The sequence below is a fragment of the Macaca fascicularis genome, chromosome 19 (genome assembly GCF_037993035.2).
Source record: "Macaca fascicularis isolate 582-1 chromosome 19, T2T-MFA8v1.1".
In the NCBI taxonomy this organism is placed as follows: domain Eukaryota; kingdom Metazoa; phylum Chordata; class Mammalia; order Primates; family Cercopithecidae; genus Macaca; species Macaca fascicularis.
The window spans coordinates 61,006,308-61,031,323 of NC_088393.1; the positions used below are offsets into that span (position 1 = coordinate 61,006,308).

The window sequence follows — 25,016 nt, forward strand, 5'->3', positions numbered from 1 at the left end:
AGACTCCGTCAAAAAAAATAAAAAATAAAAAAGAACTAGTAACAGTATAATGAAAACAATCTTCTTTTTAAAGTAGCTCTCATTAAACACACACACACACACACACACACACACACACACACACACCCCACATCCTGTATTTCCAATAGAAAATATGCTATGGCACCTAATTAAAATACATTTCCAGACCTATGTAAATAAATTACAAAACTGCTGAATTGGTGATGCCAATAAGACAGAGGAATAGGAAGTCCCAAACACTATCCCCAAACACTATCTCCATCATGAAGACACACATCTAGTAACAACACATTTACCAACTGCCTTTGTAAGAAATCTAGACACCACGTAAGTGGTTGGACTTTTTTTTTTTTTGAGACCGAGTCTCACTCTGTCACCCAGGCTGGAGTGCAGTGGCAAGATCTCGACTCACTGCAGCCTCCACCTCCTGGGTTCAAGCAATTCTCCTGCCTCAGCCTCCTGAGTAGATGAGATTACAGGTGCACGCCGTCACACCCAGCTAATTCTTTGTATTTTTAGTAGAGACAGAGTTTCACCATGTTGGCTGCGCTGGTCTCGAACGCCTGACCTGAAGTGATCCACCCACCTCACCCTCCCAAAGTGCTGAGCGTGAGCCACTGAGCCCAGCCTGGAACTCTTAATAAATGCCCAGTAGGAAAATTGGAGACACTGATAGAGGTCCTACCCTGGCATCACGGGGTATCACTGTGATGAAACCACCGACTCTTGATTTCTCAAAGGGTAGAGAAAGTATGGAAAGGTCCATCTAATATCCTGACTTTTCAGGGCACTGCCTGAGGGACAAGTTTCTGTCTTGGTTGAACATAAACACTGAAAATGACAGGATGCCAGGTCAGGGAAATCACTGAGAACAAAGGCAATCAACATAAACCAGAGTCTGCAGTAACGCACGCAGACACTAGGTGGAGAACCAGACCACAGCTTACCATGAAAACACAGGGACTGCAGAATTGCAGGCTGTGAACAGGAGCGTTCCTGAAGAAAAACTGGCAAAAATTCTCAGGTAACTATAAGCAAAAGCCCAGAGACGCCACATTCCCAGAAAAGGCTTCAGAGGTCTCCAGAATCTCTAGTCAGGCTGAATAGAGAATGTCTTCCCTGAAGGAAGCCAGAAATAAAAAAGTAGGAGTGGCTGATTAGTGAAATGCTGAGGTGCCAAGATAACAAGACATTCAAGAAGATAAGGAAACATGATCCACACAAAGGAACAAATGAAACCACCACAAACTGACACTAAAGAGATGAAGATGTGTGAATTATCAGACAAAGAATTGAAAATAAGAGTCACGAGATGGTCAATGAATTAAGAGAACACACATAGACATCCACAGGAAATCAGGAAAACAAGATATGAGCAAAATAGACTACCAATAAAGAGACAAAAGCTATAAAGGAGAAACAGAAATTTTAGAGCTGAAAAATGTAATCAGAAACACTGAACACAGAGCCTTGGTGCTCAATGCTGCACACAGATTGCAATCCCCTGGGCCACCGTAGTTATTACTGAGGGTAGATCCCAACCTGACCATGGGAATAGGAATCTTGGGCAAAGGAAAGTTGAAATGGTTAATACGTTAATACGTTAAAGTACGTTAAAAGGTATGTTTGCCAGCGAATGGGACAGAAGTTGAAATGGTTTATGATGAAATGGTTATTTCTGCCAGCAGGTAGGACAGAAGAGCTACTAGTGAGACTGAAGCAACTCTGGGTGTGGGGATCTGGCATCTCTGGGGGTGTCAGTCTGGGGTAGATTGAATGCCCGAAAGTTTCTGCAATGTGGATTAATTTAAGCTTAACTAAAAAGCCCTGAAAATGTCTGTGAAGTGTATGCAAACTAGAATGTGAAATGCAAAACTCTGCCTGGGCAGAATGTGTAAGTAATTTCAAGTCACCTCGCAACAGAACTTAACACAATCCCCTCCATATTCTACACCCATTCACAATGAAGGGAGACAGTCAGCCCTGTGCACAGTTGCAGAGATTTTCATATGGTAAACACCTGGGGTGTGGAGCGAGGAGGGCTAATACCGGTGACATTAACTCTTGCTTTAGAAAAAGCAGTAACTTTTTAAAAATAGTAGAGCAATTTAAGTTTGCAACTTACGAAAATATCTTGTTTCCAATAGCGATGGCCCACATAATTCTAACGGTTTACCTTAAAATTGAAACATTAACTTAAAATAAGCAGAAAGCAAAACTGCTCCGCAGGACACGAAATAGACTTAAGCGTTCCCAAACCCAGAAGATAGGGACGCTCTGGGAACGCAGGTTCCCACCCGCCCTCCTTTGGTCCCTCCCGGCCCCGCCCCCTGCCTGTCCAGACCCCGCCCCACCCTGCGCGTTTTCTCCCCGGCCCCTCCCTGTGCCGGTCGCGCCCCTCCTAGGCCCCGCCCCTAGGACCCCTCAGTCCTCTCCAGCCCCGCCCCCTGCCCTACTATCCCTGGCCAGGCCCCGCCCCTTCCCCGCCCCCAAGCCGCCCGGTCTCAGCTGCGCGCGGTTTTCTGCAAACCCGGAAGCGGATCGCGGGGAGTGAAGGCTGCGCCGCAGAGCGTGAGTTTTACTCTCTCCAGATTAAATCTGCGCTTCGCAGTCCCCCTTCTTCCATCCGCCGGGTCTGGAGAGGATCCCTACAGATCTTAAAATGCCCGCACCGCGCCCTCCACCCCAGGTAAATTCTGACGTTGCTGCGAGAGTGCGGGGATCGCTTTCCCTTTGGGTTAAAGTCCCTCTAAGGCTACTTCCTGAATCTGGTCTTTCTGCCTTGCGCTAGGTAAACATGGCCTTTCGCGTCTTTTGCTACCTAAAATCCTTTACCGATTTTTCTTCCCGCCACGCAGGAGGGCGCTTTTTTTTTCTTTTTTTTTTTTCCTGAGACGGAGTCTCGCTGTGTCGCCCAGACTGGAGCGCAGTGGCGAGATCTCGGCTCACTGCAAGCTCCGCCTCCCAGGTTCACGCCATTCTGCCTCCCAAGTAGCTGGTACTGCAGGCGCCCGCCACCACGCCCAGCTGATTATTATTATTTTTTTTTAAGTAGGGGGTTTCACCGTGTTAGCCAGGATGGTCTTGATCTCCTGACCTCGTGATCCGCCCGCCTCGGCCTCCCAAAGTGCTGGGATTACAGGCGTGAGCCACCGCGCCCAGCCGGGGGCACTTTTTAGAGCCTTCACCTGCAAGGTGGGTTCAGGTCTATCCGGTTCTCCAAGACTCGCCCTTGTTGGCCCTTGGTGCGCAGCGCTGCAGCCTCAGTCCGGAGGGGCCGGTTCCTTAACCTTGGTTCTGGGATTCTGCAGACCCCACCCCTGTCCTAAGGTGCCATCTGTCTTTCTCGTCTGAAATCTTTCTCAGGGAGGGCCTTCAGCTCCCACGCCCCTTTAGGCAGTCACCTCCCGTGGTGGGAAGGTGAGCTGGGCTTGTTCTGTGACACCCATGGTGGAGGAGGTGACCTTGGCCTGTCCTGTGACACCCAGTATTCTTTTTTTTATTTTTTGAGAACGAGTCTCCCCCTCTATTACCCAGGCTGGAGTGCAGTGGTGCGACCTCGGCTCACCGCAACCTCCACCTCCCAAGTTCAAGCGATTCTCCTGTCTCATCCTCTGAGTAGCTGGGATTACAGGCATGAGCCACTGCGCCCAGCCAACATGGAACACTTCTGACAGCAAATGTGTGGGAGTTTTTTTCCCACACACTAGGCAATTCTCCAGTGGACACCAGCTGCGTGTCCTATAATTCAATTCAATTCTGACACTGTGCACCTGGAGTTAGAGTCAGATCCAACAGGTTAAGGTCTTAGTCCCACAAGACCAGCCCCCCCCCCCCCGCCCCACCCTGCTGCCACTTCAGACATCAGTCAAAAGTAATAGATTGTCACCTGTCCTTAAAACTGACCTATATTTTGGGGCTCCCATGACTCCCTCTTTGGTTTTGATTAATTTGTGAGGACAGCTCACAGAACTGCTGGAAGCACTTACTTATGTTTACTGATTTTTTTTGCAGTCAGTCCTCGCTTAATGTTTTCTATAGGTTCTTGGAAATTGAGTCATGAATGAAATGATATACAGCAGGTCCTCAAATAACGTTGTTTTGTTCAATGTCATTATTATTATTATTTTTTTTTTTGAGACGGAGTCTCGCTCTGTTGCCCAGGCTGGAGTGCAGTGGCATGATCTCGGCTCACTGCAAGCTCCACCTCCCGGGTTTATGCCATTCTCCTGCCTCAGCCTCCTGAGTAGCTGGGACTACAGGTGCCCGCCACCTCGCCCGGCTAGTTTTTTGTATTTTTTTTTTTTTTTAGTAGAGACAGGGTTTCACTGTGTTAGCCAGGATGGTCTCGATCTCCTGACCTCGTGATCCGCCCGCCTCGGCCTCCCAAAGTGCTGGGATTACAGGCTTGAGCCACTGCGCCCGGCCTATTATTATTATTTTGAGATGGAGTCTAGCTCTGTCGCCAGGCTGGAGTGCAGTGTCTCGGTCTCCACTCATTGCAACCTCCACCTCTCGGGTTCAAGTGATTCTCCTGCCTCAGCCTCCCAAGTAGCTGGCATTACAGACACGTGCTGCCATGCCCAGCTAATTTTTGTATTTTTAGTACAGATGGGGTTTCACCATATTGGCCAGGTTGGTCTCAATCTCCTGACCTCTTGATCCGCCCACCTTGGCCTCCCAAAGTGCTGGGATTACAGCGTGAGCCACTGCGCCCGGCCATTCAATGCCATTTTTTATGTTGATGAGGAAAAAAGTTGCCGTTTCACTTAAAGTTCCTGTTTCCAAGAATCTATTGATAAGATCAAGTGAGGATTTGGTGTATGAATAAAGGATATCATAAATGATAGCCATGAGCAGCCAGATGAAGAGATATGTATGGTGAGGGCTGAGAATGTTCTGAGCACAGGAGCTTCTGTCTTGTGGATCTGGGTGTACCACCCTCCTGGCATTCAGATGTGTTTGTCAACCAGAAAGCTCTCCAGACTCTATAGATCGGGAATTTTTATTGAGGCTTCATCCTGTAGGCATGAGAGATTATTGACTCAATCTTCAGCCTGTTCCACTCTAGGAAATGAATGATGGAGCTGAAATTTCCAAGTTTCTAATCATGGCTTAGTCTTTCTGGCAACTAGCTGTGTCCAGGAGCCCACCAAGACTTGCCTCATTAGAACAAAAACCACTCCTATCATGCAGGAAATTCCAAGGGATTTAGGGGCTTTGTGCAAGGATGCGGGGTCAAAGACCACATATGAGAACAAAAGATTCTCCTAACACCCCTTTCTGTGAGGGGTTTAGGATCTATGTCCCAGGAACCAGGAGCAGAGACCAAAAATATATTTCTTGTTATTTCACACTCCCTCAAAATGGAGCTCAATCCTGGTTTGACTTGAGAGTACTGAGTCGTTTTGCAAATAAAACTCTTGTACCTCTTTACCTGAGATTTCCATTAATGTAATGGGGTTGGAGTCCAGCATTGAAGTAGTTACGTTACCCCAGCTGATTCTAATCTGTGTCCAGCATTGATACTTAGGCTCTGTGTCTTCCATTTCTTTTTTTTAAATGTTTTAGATGGCGTCTCACTTGCTGTCGCCCAGGCTGGAGTGCAATGGGGCAATCTCAGTTCACTGCAAACTCCGCCTCCTGGGTTCAAGCGATTCTCCTGCCTCAGCCTCCCGAGTAGCTGGGACTACAGGTGTGCGCCACCACACCCGGCTAATTTTTGTATTTTTAGTAGAGACAGGGTTTCACCATGTTGGCCAGGCTGGTATTGAACTCCTGACCTCAGGTGATCCACCCGTCTCGGCCTCCCAAAGTGCTGAGATTACAGACTGTGTCCTCCATTTCTGAGGGCTAAGCTCAGCCTGGGATCTATAGAGATGTGAGGGCGGCTGTGCTCTGCATGAGGTTTGCTCAAGGCCAGGTGTGCGCCCTGAAGGGAAGCTCAGTCCAGCCCAGCTCCCCACTGCTGCAGCGTGCGTGTGGGCTTCTCTAGGAGGAGAGTGGGTTCTTAAGAAAGCGGTTACAGACTCACCTATTGGTCTTCCTACAAGTTTCTTTCTCCTCCATCACTCCTGGTGCAGTCGGTGGCAGAGGACTGTCTTTGCACGGGGTGAGGTCTTCCCTGTGTGTATGGTCGTGGCACAGGGAGCGGATGTGTTAATTCTAGGCATTAGATAACTTCTTTTTCACATTCCATATTAACTTTTAAAGGCTCATGTGGCCTGAGGAAGAAGTCCAGAAGAGAAGAAAGAGGAAAGAAAGAGGAGACAGGGATGGCTCTTCCTCAGGTAAAATGATATTCTCGGTGGATTGTTCTGTTTCCTTTTTTTTTTTTTTTTTTTTTTTTTGAGAGAGAGTCTCACACTATCACCCAGGCTGGAGTGCAGTGTTGTGATCTTGGCTTACTGCAACCTCTGCCTCCTGGGTTCAAGCAATTCTTCTACCTCAGCCTCCCAAGTAGCTGTAATTACAGGCGCCCGCCACCACGCCCAGCTAATTTTGTATTTTTAGTAGAGATGGGGGTTTCACCATGTTGGCCAAGCTGGTCTCCAATCCTGACCTCGTGATTCACCAGCCTTGGCCTCCCAAAGTGCTGGGATTACAGGCGTGAGCCACCATGCCCAGCTTATTCTGTTTCTGTTTCCTTTCCGAAATTTCATTCTTTGGAGTTGCAAATCTTCTGAGTCTGAAGCGTCCTGCCTGACACGTTTGCTCGCACTCACCTGTGCCTTCCCTCAGTCCCTCTCATTTCACTTAGATTCCATTGCCTGTGACCCAGTGATATGAACTTGGGAAGAGGCCCTACTGGGCATGGTCCTGGGAAGGGCTCACACCCAGACATGGATGGACATGAAGTGTGGGCCCCGTGGTGTCAGGACTGTTAGGCAACGCGGATTGTTTAGCGGCCACATCTGGATGCACTGTGAGGTCTCTGTGGATCAGGAGTAGAGAAGTTGCACATGGAAGTCACGTACTAATGTGCACAAGTACCTGGTAAATTCCAGAAAAGTCGGCTGATAAGGGGAATTCTGGCATGTTGTTTGTCTGATTTAATAATGCATTCGAAGATACATACATGAATCTATGTTTTTGGCTCCAGAACTGTTATGATTTGGAAGGGAATGGAAAGTTCAGAAACACCTTGGTGAGGGGAGGGTGTTTTATTCTACCACTGATTTTTTTTTTTTTTTTTTTTGAGACGGAGTTTCACTCTTGTTGCCCGGGCTGGAGTGCAATGGTGCAATCTTGGCTCACTATAACCTCCGCCTCCCAGGCTCAAGCAATTCTCCTGCCTCAGCCTCCCAAGTAGCTGGGATTACAGGCAAGTGTCACCATGCCGGGCTAATTTTGTGTTTTTAGTAGAGACGGGGTTTCTCCATGTTGGTCAGGCTGGTCTCAAACTCCCAAACTCAGGTGATCCATCTGCCTTGGCCTCCCAAAGTGCTGGGATTACCGGCGTGAGCCACCATGCCTGGCTCCACCAATTTTAAAATATGAAATCAATCTAAATCTCTTTCTTTTTTTTTTTGAGACTTGCTCTTATCCCCTAGGCTGGAGTGCGATGGTGCGATCTCGGCTCACTACAACCTCTGCCTCCAGGGTTCAAGCGATTCTCCTGCCTCGGCCCCCCAGGTAGCTGGGTTTACAGGTGCCTGCCACCATGCTGGGCTAATTTTTGTATTTTTAGTAGAGACAGGGTTTTACCATGTTGGCCACGCTGGTCTTGAACTCCTGACCTCAGGTGATTCACCTGCCTTGGCCTCCCAAAGTGTTGGGATTACAGGCATGAGCCACCTCTCCCGGCCAGAAAACAATCTAAATCTCTAACAGCAGGAGATTATTTAAGTCATTTTCAGCACGTCCTTCTTTTGGAGGTTGCTTTTCAATCTCTTGATTCTTTCTTTTGATGCAGAGATGTTTGTAAGTTTGATGTAGTCCCGTTTGGATATTTTTGCTTTTCTTGCGTGTGTCTTTGGTGTCCTATCTTAGAAATCATTGCCAAATTCAGTTTCACAAACCTTTTCTCCTACACTTTCTTCTAGGAGTTTTATCATTTTAGGTCTTAAGTTCAGGCTTTTAATTCTTTTTTTTTTTTTGCTTTGTTTTTTTGTTTTTGTTTTTTTGTTTTTTGTTTTTTTGTTACCCAGGCTGGAGTACAGTGGCACGATCTCGGCTCACTGCAACCTCTGCCTCCAGGGTTCAAGCGATTTTCCTGCCTCAGCCTCCCGAGTAGCTGGGACTACAGGTGCCTGCCATTTCACCATGTTGCCCAGGCTGGTCTCGAACTCTTGACCTCAGGTGATCCGCCCGCCTCAGTCTCCCAAAGTGCTGGGATTACAGGCGTGAGCCACTGCGCCCAGCCTAAATATTTAAATTTAAATTGATAGAATTTTATTTGTAGTTTGACTATAACTATTTCATAGGGATTGAAGTTAAAGCTTTAAATGTTTTTTCATGTTTTTACCATTCTTTTATCGGCCATATATAACATAATGTTGACAAACTAAGTTAAATACAACTTACACACTTTACTGTCCCCAAGATGCTGAAATGCACATGAGGAAAAATGATAGTGAAAAAAGTCATAAAAAATACGTCATTGAGAGGCATGTTTTCTCTTTGTTAATTTACATTTGTGTATGTGTGTGTGCATGAATGTATGGATGCCCAATCCTATGGCTTTTATAGAAGACACATCACCATTTCATGAATCAGTTTTGTATTTTTATTTTTTATTTTATTTATTTATTTATTTATTTTGAGATGGAGTCTTACTCTGTTGCCCAGGCTGGAGTGCAGTGGCGTGATCTCGGCTCACTGCAACCTCCACCTCCCGGGTTCAAGTGATTCTCCTGCCTCAGCCTCCCGAGTAGCTGGGATTACAGGCGTGTGCCACCACTCCCAGCTAATTTTTGTATTTTTACTAGAGACGGGGTTTCACCATGTTGGCCAGTATGATTTCGATCTCTTGATCTCGTAATCACCCGCCTCGGCCTCCCGAAGTGCTGGGTTTACAGATGTGAGCCACCACACCCGGCCACACTTTTTAGATTCTGACCTTTCTTTCTTTAAAGCCACCGTGGACATTGTCATCTCTGAAGACCACACACCTCTTCTGGAGCATCTAGATACTGAATATCACTGTGTGTCAAACATAATCTCTAGCACTACTATAGAGACAGCCATGTGTTGATTTTTTCTCTGTTTCTTCCATTGTCTACAGAAAGAGAAATCCACACTTATTTAGAAGATATCATGAGCTCTTACAGAAGAGTGTAATAAAATGCAATTAGGGAGACATACCGAATGTTCTTCCTAACATCCCTAAGTGCCCCAAAATACTTTAGCATGGGTCTGCCAGAACTTTCCCTTCAGTAAATCCATACAATTCTCTTCTCTTCTCATTTTATGTAAAGATGATAACTCTCCCCACATGTGCTTGGTAAAAAGTGTTTTTCAGACACAGTTTGCCTGAAAATACCTTTCCATGGATTTCCCAGAACGTTCATTTAAACTAAATTGACTTACACCTCTCTTTTCGTCTTTTGTGTGAAGATAATAGCTTTACCCATAACTTCTTGGTGAAATGTGTTTTTTCATATCAGGGAAGGTTGACATTCAGGGATGTGGCCATCGAATTCTCTCAGGAGGAGTGGAAATGCCTGGACCCTGCTCAGAGGGCTTTGTACAGGGACGTGATGTTGGAGAACTACAGGAACCTGGTCTCCCTGGGTGAGGATAATGCCCCTCAGAAGCTGGGATCTGCTCTGCTGTATCTCTGCGTGTTACCTTGTGTGCCTCCTGGGAGCCCCTGCATTGCTCAATTAAGATTGAAGCTATGTTAATTCTCAGATGAAAAGCTTAATAGTGCAGCATCTGGACTTGTTTAATTATCCCGTTTTCAAATGATCTACCCGCTTCAAGATATGTCATTGGTGGTTCCATAGCTTAAGCAGAAATAAATCTTATGGTAGACTTTAAAAATATCTACTTTGGGCTGGGCGCGGTGACTCACGCCTGTAATCCCAGCACTTTGGGAGGCCAAGGCGGGTGGATCACCTGAGGTCAGGAGTTTGAGACTAGCCTGGCCAACATGGTGAAACACCATCTCTACTAAAAATACAAAAAATAGCCAGGCATGGTGCCAAGTGCCTGTAATCCCAGCTACTTGGGAGGCCAAGGCAGGAGAATCACTTGAACCCGGGAGGCGGAGGTTGCAGTGAACAGAGATTGCGCCACTGCACTCCAGCCTGGGCAACAAGAGCGAAACTCCATCTCAAAAAAAAAAAAAAAAAGAAAAAAGAAAAAGTAAAAAAAACCCACTTTGCTGTTTTCTATCCCTTTGCTTGTGATTTAGTACTTCTTAGAGGACGGCTTGATGTCCGTATCTTACCATGTTCCCTAAACATTCAGAAGGAGGCATTCAGGGGTGAATTTGTGAAACATTTTTCTAGATCCATTTGTAATGTCCTCTCTCCTCCTCTAAACAAAGGGCTGAGATTCTGTAAAAGCCACAGCACATCACATTCCTTTCTTTTTCTAAGCAGGAATCTCTCTTTCTGAAATGAGTATTATCTCCATGTTGGGGCAAGGGAAAGAGCCCTGGACTGTGGAGAGTGAAGTGAGAATAACAAAAACATCAAATGGTTGGGAACGCATCAAAGGTGTGAACACAGGTAAGAGCTCAAATGGACAGAGAGGAAGCTGCACCGTTAGTAGTCAGGTAACTCTTTCTGAGTTGAAGAGTTCTATGGGACAAAAAGTTTAAATCCTGTGAGCTCTCAATGGAAACTTCCATTTGCCCTCATTTATCCCTGGGCTCTTCTGATGTGTAATAGTTTATCCTTTCACTCTTCCATGGTGCTACAGCTCAAACAGTGACAAAGGCAAAGTCTTTATCATGATGGACAGCACCCTGTCATGTGGCTTCTGTGACCTCTTTGGTTTCTTCACTCTGAGGGGTACAGGGAGGGTTGTGTCAAAGGGGTCTCCTGTGATCTCTCCTGTACCTGACTGCATCTGATGCTCAGTTCTCTGTCTATACAGATCAGAGCTGAGGCCTCCATAGACCTGCCCCCTTGACGTATTCAGGTTTTGCCCCATTTCCTGTACTTGGGAGGCCTAATCAGTTGATGGGGAAACATTGGCAACTCCTCCTTTGCATATGGGGCTCCGGAAACCTCATGGTGCTGTCTGCAGCCCTCTCTGCCTGTTGAAGTCTTTCAGCCTCAGTCATTTCTTTTGTTCTGCTTTTGCCACAGACTGCAGTGTGTGCAACAGGGGAGTACGCTGGGCTTTCTGGGATTGTTTACTCAGTACTGGAATGGCACTAGGCAGAGAGGTCCTTTTTTTTTTTTTTCTTTTTTTTTGAGACAGAGTCTGGCTGTCTTGCCCAGGCTGTGTTTGTGATGCAGTGGCGAGATCTCAACTCACTGGAACCTCTGCCTCCCAAGTTCAAGTAATTCTGCCTCAGCCTCCAGAGTAGCTGGAACTATAGGCGCATGCCACCACACCTGGCTAATTTTTGTAATTTTTTTTATACTTTAAGTTTTGGGGTACATGTGCAGAACGTGCAGGTTTGTTACATAGGTATACATGTGCCATGGTGGTTTGCTGCACCCATCAACCCGTCATCTATATTAGGTACTTCTCCTAATGCCATCCCTCCCCTAGCTCCCCAACCCCCAACAGGTCCTGGTATGTGCTCTTCCCCTCCCTGTGTCCATGTGTTCTCATTGTTCAACTCCCATTTATGAGTGAGAACATGTACTGTTTGATTTTCTGTTGTGTTAGTTTGCTGAGAATGATGGTTTCCAGCTTCATCCATGTCCCTGCAAAGGACATGGATTCATCCTTTTTTATGGCTGCACAGAATTCCATGGTGTATATGTGCCACATTTTCTTTATTCAGTCTATCATTGATGGGCATTTGGGTTGGTTCCAAGTCTTTGCTATTATGAACAGTGCCACAATAAATATATGTGTGCATGTGTCTTTACAGTAGAATGATTTATAATCGTTTCAGTATATACCCAGTAGTGGGATTGTTGGGTCAAGTGGTATTTCTAGTTTTAGATCCTTGAGGAATCGCCACAGTCTTCCACAGTGGTTAAACTAATTTACACTCCCACCAACAGTGTAAAAGCATTCCTATTTCTCCACATCCTCTCCAGCATCTATTATTTCCTGACTTTTTAATGGTTACCATTCTAACTGGTATGAGATGGTATCTCACTGTGGTTTTGATTTTCATTTCTCTAATGACCAGTGATGATAAGCTTTTTTTCATATGTTTGTTGACCACATAAATGTCTTCTCTTGAGAAGTGTCTGTTCATATCCTTCACCCACTTTTTGATGGGGTTGTTTTTTTCTTGTAAATTTGTTTTTAAGTTCTTTGTAGATTCTAGATATTAGCCCTTTGTCAGATAGATAGATTGCAAAAATTTCCTCCCATTCTGTAGGTTGCCTGTTCACTCTGATGATAGTTTCTTTTGCTGTGCAGAAGTTCTTCAGTTTAATTAGATCCCATTTGTCAATTTTGGCTTTTGTTGCCATTGCTTTTGGTGTTTTAGTTATGAAGTCTTTGCCCATGCCTATGTTATGAATTGTATTGCCTAGTTTTCTTCTAGGGTTTTTATGGTTTTAGGTCCTATGTTTAAGACTTTAATCCATCTTGAGTTAATTTTTGTATAAGGTGTAATGAAGGGATCCAGTTTCAGCTTTCTGCATATGGCTAGCCAGTTTTCCCAACACCATTTATTAAATAGGGAATCCTTTCTCCATTGCTTGTTTTTGTCAGGTTTATCAAAGATCAGATGGATGTAGATGTATGGCATTATTTCTGAGGCCTCTGTTCTGTTCCATTGGTCTATATCTCTGTTTTGGTACCAGTACCATGCTGTATTGGTTATTGTAGCCTTGTAGTATACTTTGAAGTCAGGTAGTGTAATGGCTCCAGCATTGTTCTTTTTGCTTAGGATTGTCTTGGCTATACGGGGTCTTTTTTGGTTCTGTATGAAATTTAAAATAGTTTTTTCCAAGTCTATGAAGAAAGTCAGTGGTAGCTTGATGGGGATAGCATTGAATCTACAAATTACTTTGGGCAGTATGGCCATTTTCACAATATTGATTCTTCCTATCCATGAGCATGGAATGTTTGTCCATTTGTTTGTGTCCTCTCTTATTTCCTTGAGCAGTGGTTTGTAGTTCTCCTTGAAGAGGTCCTTCATGTCCCTTGTATTGTATTCCTAGGTATTTTATTCTTTTTGTAGCAATTGTGAATGCAAGTTCACTCGTGATTTGGCTCTCTGTTTGTCTGTTATCGGTGTATAGGAATGCTTGTGATTTTTGCATATTGATTTTGTATCCTGAGACTTAGCTGAAGTTGCTTATCAGCTTAAGGAGATTTTGGGCTGAGACAATGGGGTTTTCTAAATATACAATCATGTCATCTGCAAACAGAGACAATTTGACTTCCTCTTTTCCTAATTGAATACCTTTATTTCTCTCTCTTGCCCGATTGCTGTGGCCAGAACTTCCAGTACTGTGTTGAATAGGAGTAGTGAGAGAGGGCATCCTTGTCTTGTGCCTGTTTTCAAAGGGAATGCTTCCAGTTTTTGCCCATTCAGTATGATATTGGCCATGGGTTTGTCATAAATAACTCTTATTATTTTGAGATACATTCCATCAATACCTAGTTTATTGAGAGTTGTTAGCATGAAGGCTGTTGAATTTTGTCGAAGGCCTTTTCTGCATCTATTGAGATAATCCTGTGGTTTTTGTTATTGGTTCTGTTTATGTGATGGGTTACATTTATTGATTTGCATATGTTGAACCAGCCTTGCATCCCAGGGATGAAGCTGACATGATCGTGGTGGATAAGCTTTTTGATGTGCTGCTGCATTGTTTGCCTGTATTTTATTGAGGATTTTCACATCGATGTTCATCAAGGATATTGGCCTGAAATTTTCCTTTTTTGTTGTGTCTCTGCCAGATTTTGGTATCAGGATGATGCTGGCCTCGTAAAATGAGTTAGGGAGGATTCCCTCTTTTTCTGTTTGGAGTAGTTTCAGAAGGAATGGTACCAGCTCCTCTTTGTACCACTGGTAGAATTTGGCTGTGAATCTGTCTGGTCCTGGACTTTTTTTGGTTGGTAGGCTATTAATTACCGCCTCAATTTCAGAACTTGTTATTGGTCTCTTCAGGGATTCGACTTCTTCCTGGTTTAGTATTGGGAGGGTGTATGTGCCCAGGAATTTATCCATTTCTTCTAGATTTTCTAGTTTATTTGCACAGAGGTGTTTATAGTATTCTCTGATGGTAGTTTGTATTTCTGTGGAATTGGTGATGCTATCCCCTTTATCATTTTTTATTGCATCTATTTGATTCTTCTCTCTTTTCTTCTGTATTAGTCTGGCTAGTAGTCTACCTATTTTGTTAATCTTTCAGAAAACCAGCTCTTGGATTCATCTGGTTTTTGAATGATTTTTTTGTGTCTCTATCTCCTTCAGTTCTGCTCTGATCTTAGTTATTTCTTGTCTTCTGCTAACTTTTGAATTTCTCTGCTTTTTATTCTCTAGTTCTTTTAATTATGATGTTAGGGTGTTGATTTTAGATCTTCCACGCTTTCTCTTCTGGGCATTTAGTGATATAAATTTCCCTCTACATACCGCTTTAAATGTGTCCCAGAGATTCTGGTACGTTGTGTCTTTGTTCTCATTGGTTTCAAAGAACATCTTTATTTCTGCCTTCATTTCGTTATGTACCCAGTAGTCATTCAGGAGAAGGTTGTTCAGTTTCCATGTAGTTGTGCGGTTTTGAGTGAGTTTCTTAATCCTGAGTTCTAATTTGATTGCACTGTGGTCTGACAGACTGTTTGTTATGATTTCCATTCTTTTGCATTTGCTGAGAAGTGTTTTATTTCCGATTATGTGGTCAATTTTAGAATAAGTGCCATGTGGTGCTGAGAAGAGTGTATATTCTGTTGACTTGGGGTGGAGAGTTTTGTAGATGTCTATTAGGCCTGCTTGGTCCAGAGTTGAGTTCAAGTCCTGGATATCCTTGTTAATTTTCTGTCTCATTGATCTGTCTAATATTGACAGTGGGGTGTTAAAATCTCCCACTATTATTGTGTGGGAGTCTAAGTGTCTTTGTAGGTCTTCTCTTTGTGAAGCATCTCGAGGGAGCTTATGAAATTGAATGATGCCTACCTTCTTTATGTCTACCGTACCTTGTCTTGTTTAAGCCAGTGCTACTTTTATTGTAGTACATTTCTATATATTGTAAATGAACTTGTTTTTATTTAATCAGCAGTCCATATTTTGATGAGTTTAGTGATTGTTTTATGTCTACAATATAATAGGGCTTTGTATTGGGGAATGCATTTTTAAGTATATTTTACAAGCTTTCCTTCTTTAGTTTGAGGGAGTGGCTCAGTAGCAGTTTCCTTAAAATCTGCATAAACTCCAGAACATATTGAAAATATTGTCTAAATTATTGGTTTTTTTTTTTTCACCTGACTTAATATATATTATTAAAGTGTCAGGCTAATTTGTTATAGCTTCTAAATTGGGGGATTTTCTGTCTTAAGAATACACTTCTTTTTCTTTTTTTTCCTTAAAAATTTTTTTTATTGTTGAGAATATACTTTTTACAATTAATTCAATGCCTTATTTTCAGAAATACCATTACATTGACTTGACATAATTTGTTATAGAAGATAACATTGCTTTTTCTATAGTATATTTTCAATTGTCTAATCATAACTTTTTGAGTTTGGGTTAAATGTCACTGAATTTTTATGTCCTCCATACATTATTTTGTAAAAATTATGCTGCTTATCTAGACTTGTCACATCCATCTTGGTATACTAAATTAATATTTAAATATCTCACAGTATTTTACAGGAAACCTGTCTCATTTCTTATACTTCAAGGACTTCTTCACTCTTATGTATATCACCTGTATTTTCTACAAATTTCTGAAGTTCTGCAAGTCGCATTCTTCAGTTAATACATGACTGTTTTGTTCCCCACCTTTCTTTCCATCTGAATTTTCTGTAACGTTCACTTGGTTCCTGTCAATCCACTTCTTGGTGCTGTCTTGTTATTCTCTGCTCCTTATGTGCTGCTATGTTGCTGAAAACCTAGCTCCACGGGTCTCCATGCACTGCCAGGAAATCTTTCTGCACTTTGCATTCACTAACAGCTCCCTTCAGTATAAGCCATTACCCACTGTGGGTCATTTACTTATTTTCTTTATAAGGTTACCACTATAGTTTGGAGGGGATGTTTGTCCCCTCCAAATCTCATGTTGAAATTTGATCCCCAGTGTTGGATATGGGGGCTAATGGTAGGTGTTTGGATCATAAGAGTGGACCCTTCACGAAAGGCTTGGTGCTGTACTTGAGGTAATGAATGAGTTCTTATCCTATTACTTCCCATGAGAGCTGGCTGTTGAAAAGAGCCTGGTGCCTCCTCCCCTCTTGCTTCCTCTCTTGCCATGTGATCTCTGCACATGCCATCTTCCCTTTGCCTTCTACCATGAGTGGAAGTAGCCTGAGGCCCTCACCAGAAGGAGCTGCTGGTACCATGCTTCTTGTACAGCCTGCTCCCCCTTTTTAGAGTTAACATAAGTTTGCACAACACAAATGTTTGGGTTATAGGTCATTTGAAACTGGATTTCCCTAAAATTAATTTGCATTACATGTAATCACTTTTTCTTTATTAAAAATCCTGTTCCTAAAAATTTGAAGATCATGGTTGAAAATTTTATAATTGTTCAGTATAAATACTATTTTTGGTATAATATCTTTTTCTTTCTCTCTTTCTCTCTTCCCTCTTTCTCTCTTTCTTTTATTTATTTTTTATTTTTTACTTTTTTTTTGAGATGGAGTCTTGCTCTGTCACCAGCCTGGAGTGCAGTGGCACAATCCTGGCTCACTGCAACCTCCACCTCCTGGGTTCACGTGATTCCCCTGCCTCAGCCTCCCTAGTAGCTAGGACTACAGGCACGCGCCACCACACCTGGCGAATTTTTTGTATTTTAGTAGAGATGGGGTTTCACCATGTTGGCCAGGATGGCCTCAATCTCCTGACCTTGTGATCCACCCGCCTTGGCCTCCTAAAGTGCTGGGATTACAGGTGTGAGCCACTGCGCCCGGCCAATATCTTTTTCAATATGAACTACTGATTTGCCAACTATAGTTAATAGAAAACCTGTTTTTTAAATATCTTGTAGACGTCTCTCCTACACATATGATCAAGAAATCACCACCAAAACAGAACAATAGCACAGAAAAAGTATTCCAAGCAGTGATGTTGGAAAGACATGAAATCCATGACATCAAAGATTTTTACTTCAGGGAAATGCAGCAAAATATTCATGACTTTGAGTGTCAGTGTCACAATGATGAAAGAAATTACAGAGAAATACCTGCAATTAAAAACATCACTGGAAGAAGAGATCAAGGTGATGGAAGGAATGCAGGAAATAAACCAGTTGAAAATCAGCTTGAACTAAGCTTTTGGTCGCATCTGGCTGAACTACAGGGATATCAGACTGAAAGGAAAATTTATGAATGTAATCAAATTGAGAAGTCTGTCACCAGTGGCTCCTCAGTTTCATTACTTCAAACAAATCTTCCTCGTGTCAACACCAGCATTTCTAATCTGTATAGGAATGATTTTATGCATCCTTCATTACTCACACGAGACCAGAAAGCATACATTAGGGAAAAACCTTACAAATGCAGTGATTGTGGCAAGGCCTTTCATCAGAGGTCCAACCTTACTATACATCAGAGAATCCATACTGGACAGAAACCACATAAATGTGATATATGTGGCAAAGGTTTCAGGCGAATTGCAAACCTAGCAAGTCATCATAGAATTCATACAGGAGAGAAACCTTACAGATGTAATGAGTGTGGCAAGACCTTCAATCAGACGTTCAATCTTACTACACATCAGAGAATCCATACTGGACAGAAACCATATAAATGTGATATATGTGGCAAAGGTTTCAGGCAAATTGGAAACCTAGCAAGTCATCATATAATTCATACTGGAGAGAAACCTTACAGATGTAATGAGTGTGGCAAGACCTTTAATAGGATGTTCCACCTTACTAGACATCAGAGAATCCATACTGGACAGAAACCATATAAATGTGATATATGTGGCAAAGGTTTCAGGCAAATTGCAAACCTAGCAAGTCATCATAGAATTCATACAGGAGAGAAACCTTACAGATGTAATGAGTGTGGCAAGACCTTTAATTACAGGTCCCACCTTACTAGACATCAGAGAATCCATACCGGACAGAAACCATATAAATGTGATATATGTGGCAAAGGTTTCAGTCAAAATTCATACCTTGAAAATCATCAGAGAATTCACACTAGAGAGAAACCTTACAGATGTAATGAGTGTGGCAAGACCTTTAATTACAGATCCCAACTTACTAGACATCAGAGAATCCATACTGGACAGAAAACATACAAATGTGATATATGTGGCAAAGGTTTCAGGCAAATTGGAAACCTAGCAAGTCATCATAGAATTCATACTGGAGAGAAACCTTACAGATGTAATGAGTGTGGCAAGACCTTTAATAGAATGTTCCACCTTACTAGACATCAGAGAATCCATACTGGACAGAAACCATATAAATGTGATATATGTGGCAAAGGTTTCAGTCAAAATTCATACCTTGAAAATCATCAGAGAATTCACACTGGAGAGAAACCTTACAAGTGTAATTAGTGTGGCAAAGCCTTTAGCATGTACTCAAACTTAACTGGAGAGAGACCTTATAAATGTAATGAGTGGGGCAAGGCTTTTTTTCAGAGTTCAAAATTGTGAAACATCACAGGATTCATTCTGGGGAGAAACCAAACAAATGTAATTAATGTGGAGAGGCATTTATTCAAAATTCAAGTCTGGTGGACCATCAGAGAACTCACACTGGAGAGAAACTTTACAAGTGTAATGAGTGCGGTAAAATCTTTATTGGGCATTCAAGCCTAACTAACCATCAGGTAATTCATACTGGAGAGAAACCTTGCAAATGTAATGAGTGTGGAAAGGCTTATATGAAGCGGTCCCAACTTAGACATCATGAGAGTATTCATACTGGAGAGAAGTCATACAAATGTACCAAACGCAGCAAAGCGTTTAAACAATGGGCGGACATCAGGATTCACCAAAAAATCTATGCTGGAGAGAAACCTTACAAGTGTGATGAATGTGGAAAAACCTTTACCCAGGCCTCTCACCTCACTATACATCAGATCATCCATACTGGAGAGAAACCATATGAATATGATGTATGTGGCAAAGTCTTCAGTCAAAATTCACATCTCGAAAGTCATCGTAGGATTCGTACTGGAGAGAAGCCTTACAAATGTGTGTGGCAAGGTCTTCAGTCAAAATTCACACCTTGTAAATCATGGGAGAATTCAGACTGGAGAGAAATCCTACAGATGTCATGAGTGTGGCAAAGCCTTTACTGGAGGCTCACACTTCATTAATCATCAGATAGTTCATACTGGAGAGAACCTTCCAAATGTACTGAATGTACCAAGGCTTTTAAGCGTGGCCCTAAACTCAGGACTCACCAAATAGATCATACTTGCAAATGCAACGAATGTAGCAGTGTTTTAAAAGTAGTGTTCACTACATATTAGATATTAGTATCTAATATATCTTGGGGCAAAGGCACACAAATGTAATGTGTGTGACAAGGATTTTACCTGAGGATCAGAAGTTGGGGAACAGAATAATTTGTACTGGGGAGAAACCTTAGAAATCCAATGAGCATGGGAAAAACTTTACTATCAGTTCAGGTACTACATAACATCAGAGAGTTCATATTGAACAGAAACCATGTAAGTACAAGGTATGTGGCAGAGGCTGTATTCAGGCTTCACAGTGCACTGGACATCAGAGTATACATCTTTTGCTGGGCATGGTGGCTCACGCCTGTAATCCCAGCACTTTTGGGAGGCTGAGGCGGGCGGCTCACCTGAGGTCAGGAGTTTGAAACCACCCTGGCCAACATGGTGAAACCCTGTTTCTGTTAATACAAAAATTAGCTGGGCGTGGTGGTAGGTGCCTGTAATCCCAGCTACTCAGTAGGCTGAGGCATGAGAATTGCTTGAACCTGGGAGGCAGAAGTTGCAGTGAGCTGAGATGTGCCACTGCATGCCAGCCTGGGCGACAGAGCAAGACTCCGTCTCAAAAAACAAAACAAAAAAACAGAGTATACATCTTTTAGAGAAATCACACAAAAGTAACACGCATGCTAAGGCTTTTTTTTTTTTTTTTGAGACGGAGTCTTGCACTATTACCCAGACTGGAGTGCACTGGTCCAATCTCAGCTCACCACAACCTCCACCTCCTGGATTCCAGCAATTCTGCCTCAGGCTCCCAAGTAGCTGGGACTACAAGTGCACACCACCACACCTGGTTAATTTTTGTGTTTTTTAGTAGATACGGGGTTTCACCATATCGGCCAGGCTGGTCTCAAACTCCTGACCTCATGATCTGCCCGCCTTGGCCTCCCAAAGTGCTGGGATTATAGGCGTGAGCCCTTGCATCTGGCTCATGCTAAATCTTTTACCCAGTGGTCAAAACTGGCACATCACAGGATTTATACTGGAGAGCAACCTCACAAATGTAATGAAAGTGGTAAGGCTTTTTATCAAATGTCCTTGTCTTTGGGGTCATGAGAAAATTCATACAGAATCTATTAAAAATGTACTAAACATGGAAAGACCTTCAAGCAACAGTGATATAATGAAGGTGGTAGTTTTTTAAACCAACACCCACAACAGTCTACACATCATAGAATTCATACCAGGAATCTAATTTTCCAAAATTAACTGGAAATATTACAAACTGCAGAATAGTTCCAGGCCAAAATATGTTACATTCATAACATGATGTATATATCAAAGGAAAAAAGGACATGTGGAAATGACACATTAGTGTATAAAATAGTCATTTATGTGAAGTTTCTTGGAAAGGCTACACTACTATTATTGGTTTCCATCTGAAGTTTGAGATCTGTCGATTTATGCTTTTCTTACAGGCCTTTCATTGTGGTCTTTCGGAAGGAATCAATAAAATGACAGGGCCCACTTCATTAGGTGTGGTTCATTCCTATTCATGCTCCCTGGAAGAACAAGAATGCTGAATTTTAAAATTTAATATTGTATGAATTAGCGTCAGGGAGAGGTGGAGAATAATACAAAACTGTAAGTCATGCTTATTGTGTTCAGTGTGCCCTTCTCCAGAGGGCCACTGGCTTATAGGAAAGGATTGCTGCCCTACCAATTGACCATGAGATGGCATCCCAGGACGTTAAGACACTGGGTTTTTGTTTGTTTGTTTTTTGAGATGGAGTCTCGCTCTGTTGCCAGGCTGGAGTACAGTGGTGTGATCTTGACTCACTGCAACCTCCATGTCCTGGGTTCAAGTGATTCTCCTGCCTCAGCCTCCCAGGTAGCTGGGACTACAGGCTTATGCCACCATGCCCAGCTAAGTTTTGTATTTTCAGTAGAGACAAGAGTTTCACCATGTTGGCCAGGATGTTCTCAATCTCTTGACCTCGTGATCTGCCCACCTCGGCCTCCCAAAGTGCTCAGATTACAGGCGTGAGCCACTGTGCCCGACTGACACTGGGCTTTTTATGAGAGTGATAGATTACTAGGACCTGATTGTGTGGTAGAAGTAATGTAGGGGAAATGGCGATCATCTTCTTTAAAAAGCAATAGCTGTTGTATATCAATGATTAATGAAAAATTAGTTATTCTTGTAAATTGAAGAAAGAATGGTTATCATAGAGGGTAGTTCAAGTCAAAGAACCAGGACTGGGCATGGTGGCTCATGTTCTGTAATCCCTGCACTTTGGGAGGCCAAGGCAGACAGATCTCTTGAGGCCAGCAGTTTGAGACCAGCCTGGCCAACATGGCAAAACCCTGTCTCTACAAAAAATACAAAAATTAGCCAGACATGGTGGTGGATGCCTGTAACATCAGCTATTTGGGAGGCTGAGGGGAGAATCACTTGAACCCCGGAGACGGAGGTTGCAGTGAGCCGAGATCACCACCCTGGGCAACAGAGTGAGACTGCCTCAAACAAAAACAAAACCAGACAAAAGAACCAGAAGAGCGTGTGCACGTGTACGTAGACGTTTCACAACTGGCATTATGTTTTACTACTGTTTTATTTAGAAAGTTTCACACGTTTTATGTGTTAATAAAATTTAATCATAACTTTTAATGACTCACGTTTCTTCTACCACAGTTTTGTCTCACCTCAGTTGGGTATTTCATAACAGACAGTGATAGTGCACCATTAGGCTCTCTAGGTTGAAGGAGTCTTGCAAGGAAACATGAGGTTTGGGCTTTAACTGTGGCAACTGACATCCAGTATCCTCCCCTTTAATTTGTTCTCATCCAAAACTGATCCATATATTTTTCTTTAATAAGTGATTTTTCAAGGTTGCATTTATTTTCTCCTTTACACTACACTTTGAGTAAGAGTCAGTGTTATTAGTGCTTTATGTGTAATCACTGAACCTGTGAGATAAGTACTGATGTTATTCACATATCACAAACGAGGAAACTTAGGGCCAAGATGGTTTAAGGACTCATCCACATCCCTGTAAGTGGGTGAGTCAGGATTCATGTTTGGCTGCAAAGATGAGTGATACAGTTTGGATTTGTGTTCCTGCCTGGATCTCCTGTCAAATTGTAATCCCGTGTTGGAGGTGAGGCCTGATGGGAGGTGACTGGATCATAGGGGCAGATTCCCCTGTGGTGCTGTACTTGTGATAGTGAGTTCTCATGAGATCTGGTTGTTTAAAAGTGTGTGGCACCTCCCCCTCTCTCTTCCTCCTGCTCTGGTCATGTGAAGTGCCTGCTCCCACTTTGCCTTCTGCAATCATTATAAGTTTCCTGAGGCCTACTCAGAACCTGAGCAGATGCCAGCATCATACTTCCTGTACAGCATGCAGAACTGTGAGCCAATTAAACCTCTTTTCTTCATAAATTATCCAATATCAGGTATTTATCCAATATCAGGTATTTCTTCATAGCAGTGCAAGAATGGACCAATACAGTGAATGTCTTAACCATGGTGCTCCACTAACATGGCTAGTTACTTTTCTTTTTCTTTTTTTTTTTTTTGAGATGGAGTTTCACTCATTGCCCAGGCTGGAGTGCAATGGCACAATCTTGGCTCACTGCAACCTCTGCCTCCCTGGTTCAAGCGATTCTCCTGCCTCAGCCTCCCGAGTAGCTGGGATTACAAGCGTGCACCACCACACCCAGCTAATTTTGTAGCTTTAGTAGAGACGGGGTTTCAGGTTACAGGTGTGAGCCATCTCGCCCAGCATGGCTAGTTATTTCTCTCTTTCACGAACTCAACATCTTGACTTAATTTTGTTAGTATCTTTTGTCATTTTATACTGGTTATCTTCACACATAATTGTGACTGTAGTAAGCATTATGTCTGTATTTTTATTTCATGGGCCAAATTACTATAAATACACACTTAAATAAGATGCCTCAGCCTCCCGAGTAGCTGGGATTACAGGTGCTCGCCACCACGCCTGGTTAATTTTTGTATTTTTAGTAGAGACGGGGTTTCACTATGTTGGCCAGGCTGGTCTCGAACTCCTGACCTCAGGTGATCCACCCGCCTCAGCCTCCCAAAGTGCTGGGATTGCAGGCGTGAGCCACCGCACCTGGCTGAGAGTCATATTTTCATCACATATCTGAATTACAATAAAGTTGGGGAGATAAAGCATACAGTCAGTTTTGTAGTCCAGTGCAAGGGGAACACAAGGTTTCTCTTAATCGGAAAAGAAGAACTGGTAGGTCTTTTCCCTTATACCAGGGAAAACATAGGAAATATGTGATTGTGTTGCTATTTGATTTGAAACTACAGTATTGGCTGGGCGTGGTGGCTCAGGCCTGTAATCCTGGCACTTTGGGAGGCCGAGGTAGGTGGATCACCTGAGTTCGGGAGTTCGAGACCAGCCTAACCAACATGGAGAAACCCTGTTTCTACTAAAAATACAAAAAATTAGCTGAGCATGGTGGTGCATGCCTGTAAACCCAGCTACTTGGAGAATTGCTTGAACCTGGGAGGCGGAGGTTGTGGTGAGCCAAGATCGCACCATTTCACTCCAGCATGGGTAACAAGAGCGAAACTCCATCTCAAAAAAAAAAAAAAAGAAACTACAGTACTTTATGTGAAAGTAATTTTTGATGACACTGACAGTAAAGATATAAACTGGGGCTTAAAAACTCCACTAATTTTACTTGACATGCATTCATAAGTGGAAGTAGCAATATGCCCCTAAGTGTCCCCAGGGGTAGATGACAGAGGTGTGTATCCTAACAAGTCTTTGCACAACTGGTACCATCAAATCTCTCAGACAGTTTTGACAAATGGTATTTGCTATCTTTTCATTAACCCATTACCCCACCCTACCCCCACATCTTCCCAGTAAGCTGTGAGGCTCCTGTCAATACATTTGTCTGTGCATTCCACAAATGGGTCATCATGATTCTGGATCCACACTTGTATCTTAACCCCTCTAGGAAAAGAACTGTTGTTAGAAGAATCAATATGCAAAAATATACACAACTTATATAGGTGTTTTGACTTTTAAGTCCCCCGAAATAAAAAATTGTGAACCATAAGAAGTCTCAAATTTTAAATGTCTCCAACAGATAATGATCACACACCTCACCAAGCCACTCTGACTGTGGATATTCCTCAATCATTATAAATATGTTCCCATCCTGACAATTTTCTCCATTTCCTCTGCCCAATTATTTTTCCCCATTTGTATCTATAAGACAGAGTAAAATTAATGATTTTGCTCAAACATCTTATCCTATGGGCATTTCTTGAACAGTTTAAAGTAGGACATCCTGTCATTCTATCACTACATGTACACTTCATCGAACTT

General features: G+C 42.9%; 2 protein-coding genes across 11 annotated transcripts in view; one reads left to right on the forward strand and one right to left on the reverse strand.

Annotated features, from left to right (window-relative positions):
* Positions 1-2,553: 2,553 nt before the first annotated feature.
* LOC102123898 (zinc finger protein 525-like) lies at positions 2,554-24,741 on the forward strand. Of its 9 annotated transcripts, none has more exons than XM_065535922.2 (6): positions 2,554-2,710; positions 6,235-6,311; positions 8,172-8,322; positions 9,630-9,756; positions 10,569-10,700; positions 17,265-24,741. In XM_065535922.2, exons 4-6 carry the CDS (start codon positions 9,723-9,725, stop codon positions 18,788-18,790), a joined length of 1,692 nt encoding a protein of 563 aa, XP_065391994.1. In that variant the 5' UTR covers positions 2,554-2,710; positions 6,235-6,311; positions 8,172-8,322; positions 9,630-9,722; the 3' UTR covers positions 18,791-24,741. The 9 variants fall into 9 exon arrangements, with proteins under 9 accessions (XP_065391994.1, XP_065391996.1, XP_015297495.3 ...); XM_065535924.2 differs by having other exon boundaries at positions 8,172-8,269; XM_015442009.4 differs by lacking the exon at positions 8,172-8,322.
* Positions 8,934-25,016, reverse strand: part of ZNF677 (zinc finger protein 677) — a 47,385-nt gene continuing 31,302 nt past the window's right edge. The window contains exon 5 of one of the 2 annotated variants that reach the window (XM_074024564.1): positions 8,934-9,241. In XM_074024564.1, coding sequence (XP_073880665.1) covers positions 9,195-9,241 — 47 coding nt within the window. In that variant the 3' untranslated portion in view covers positions 8,934-9,194. Of the gene's footprint in view, positions 9,242-20,499; positions 21,204-25,016 lie in introns of those variants that run through there. The other variant, XM_074024563.1, reaches the window with a different exon arrangement.

Coding starts and splice junctions, on each gene's coding strand:
- LOC102123898 (XM_015442007.4), top strand. CDS start 2,684: ATGCCCGCACCGCGCCCTCCACCCCAG. Junction 9,757..10,568: donor CAGGAACCTGGTCTCCCTGG/GTGAGGATAATG, acceptor TCTTTTTCTAAG/CAGGAATCTCTCTTTCTGAA. Junction 10,701..17,264: donor CATCAAAGGTGTGAACACAG/GTAAGAGCTCAA, acceptor AATATCTTGTAG/ACGTCTCTCCTACACATATG.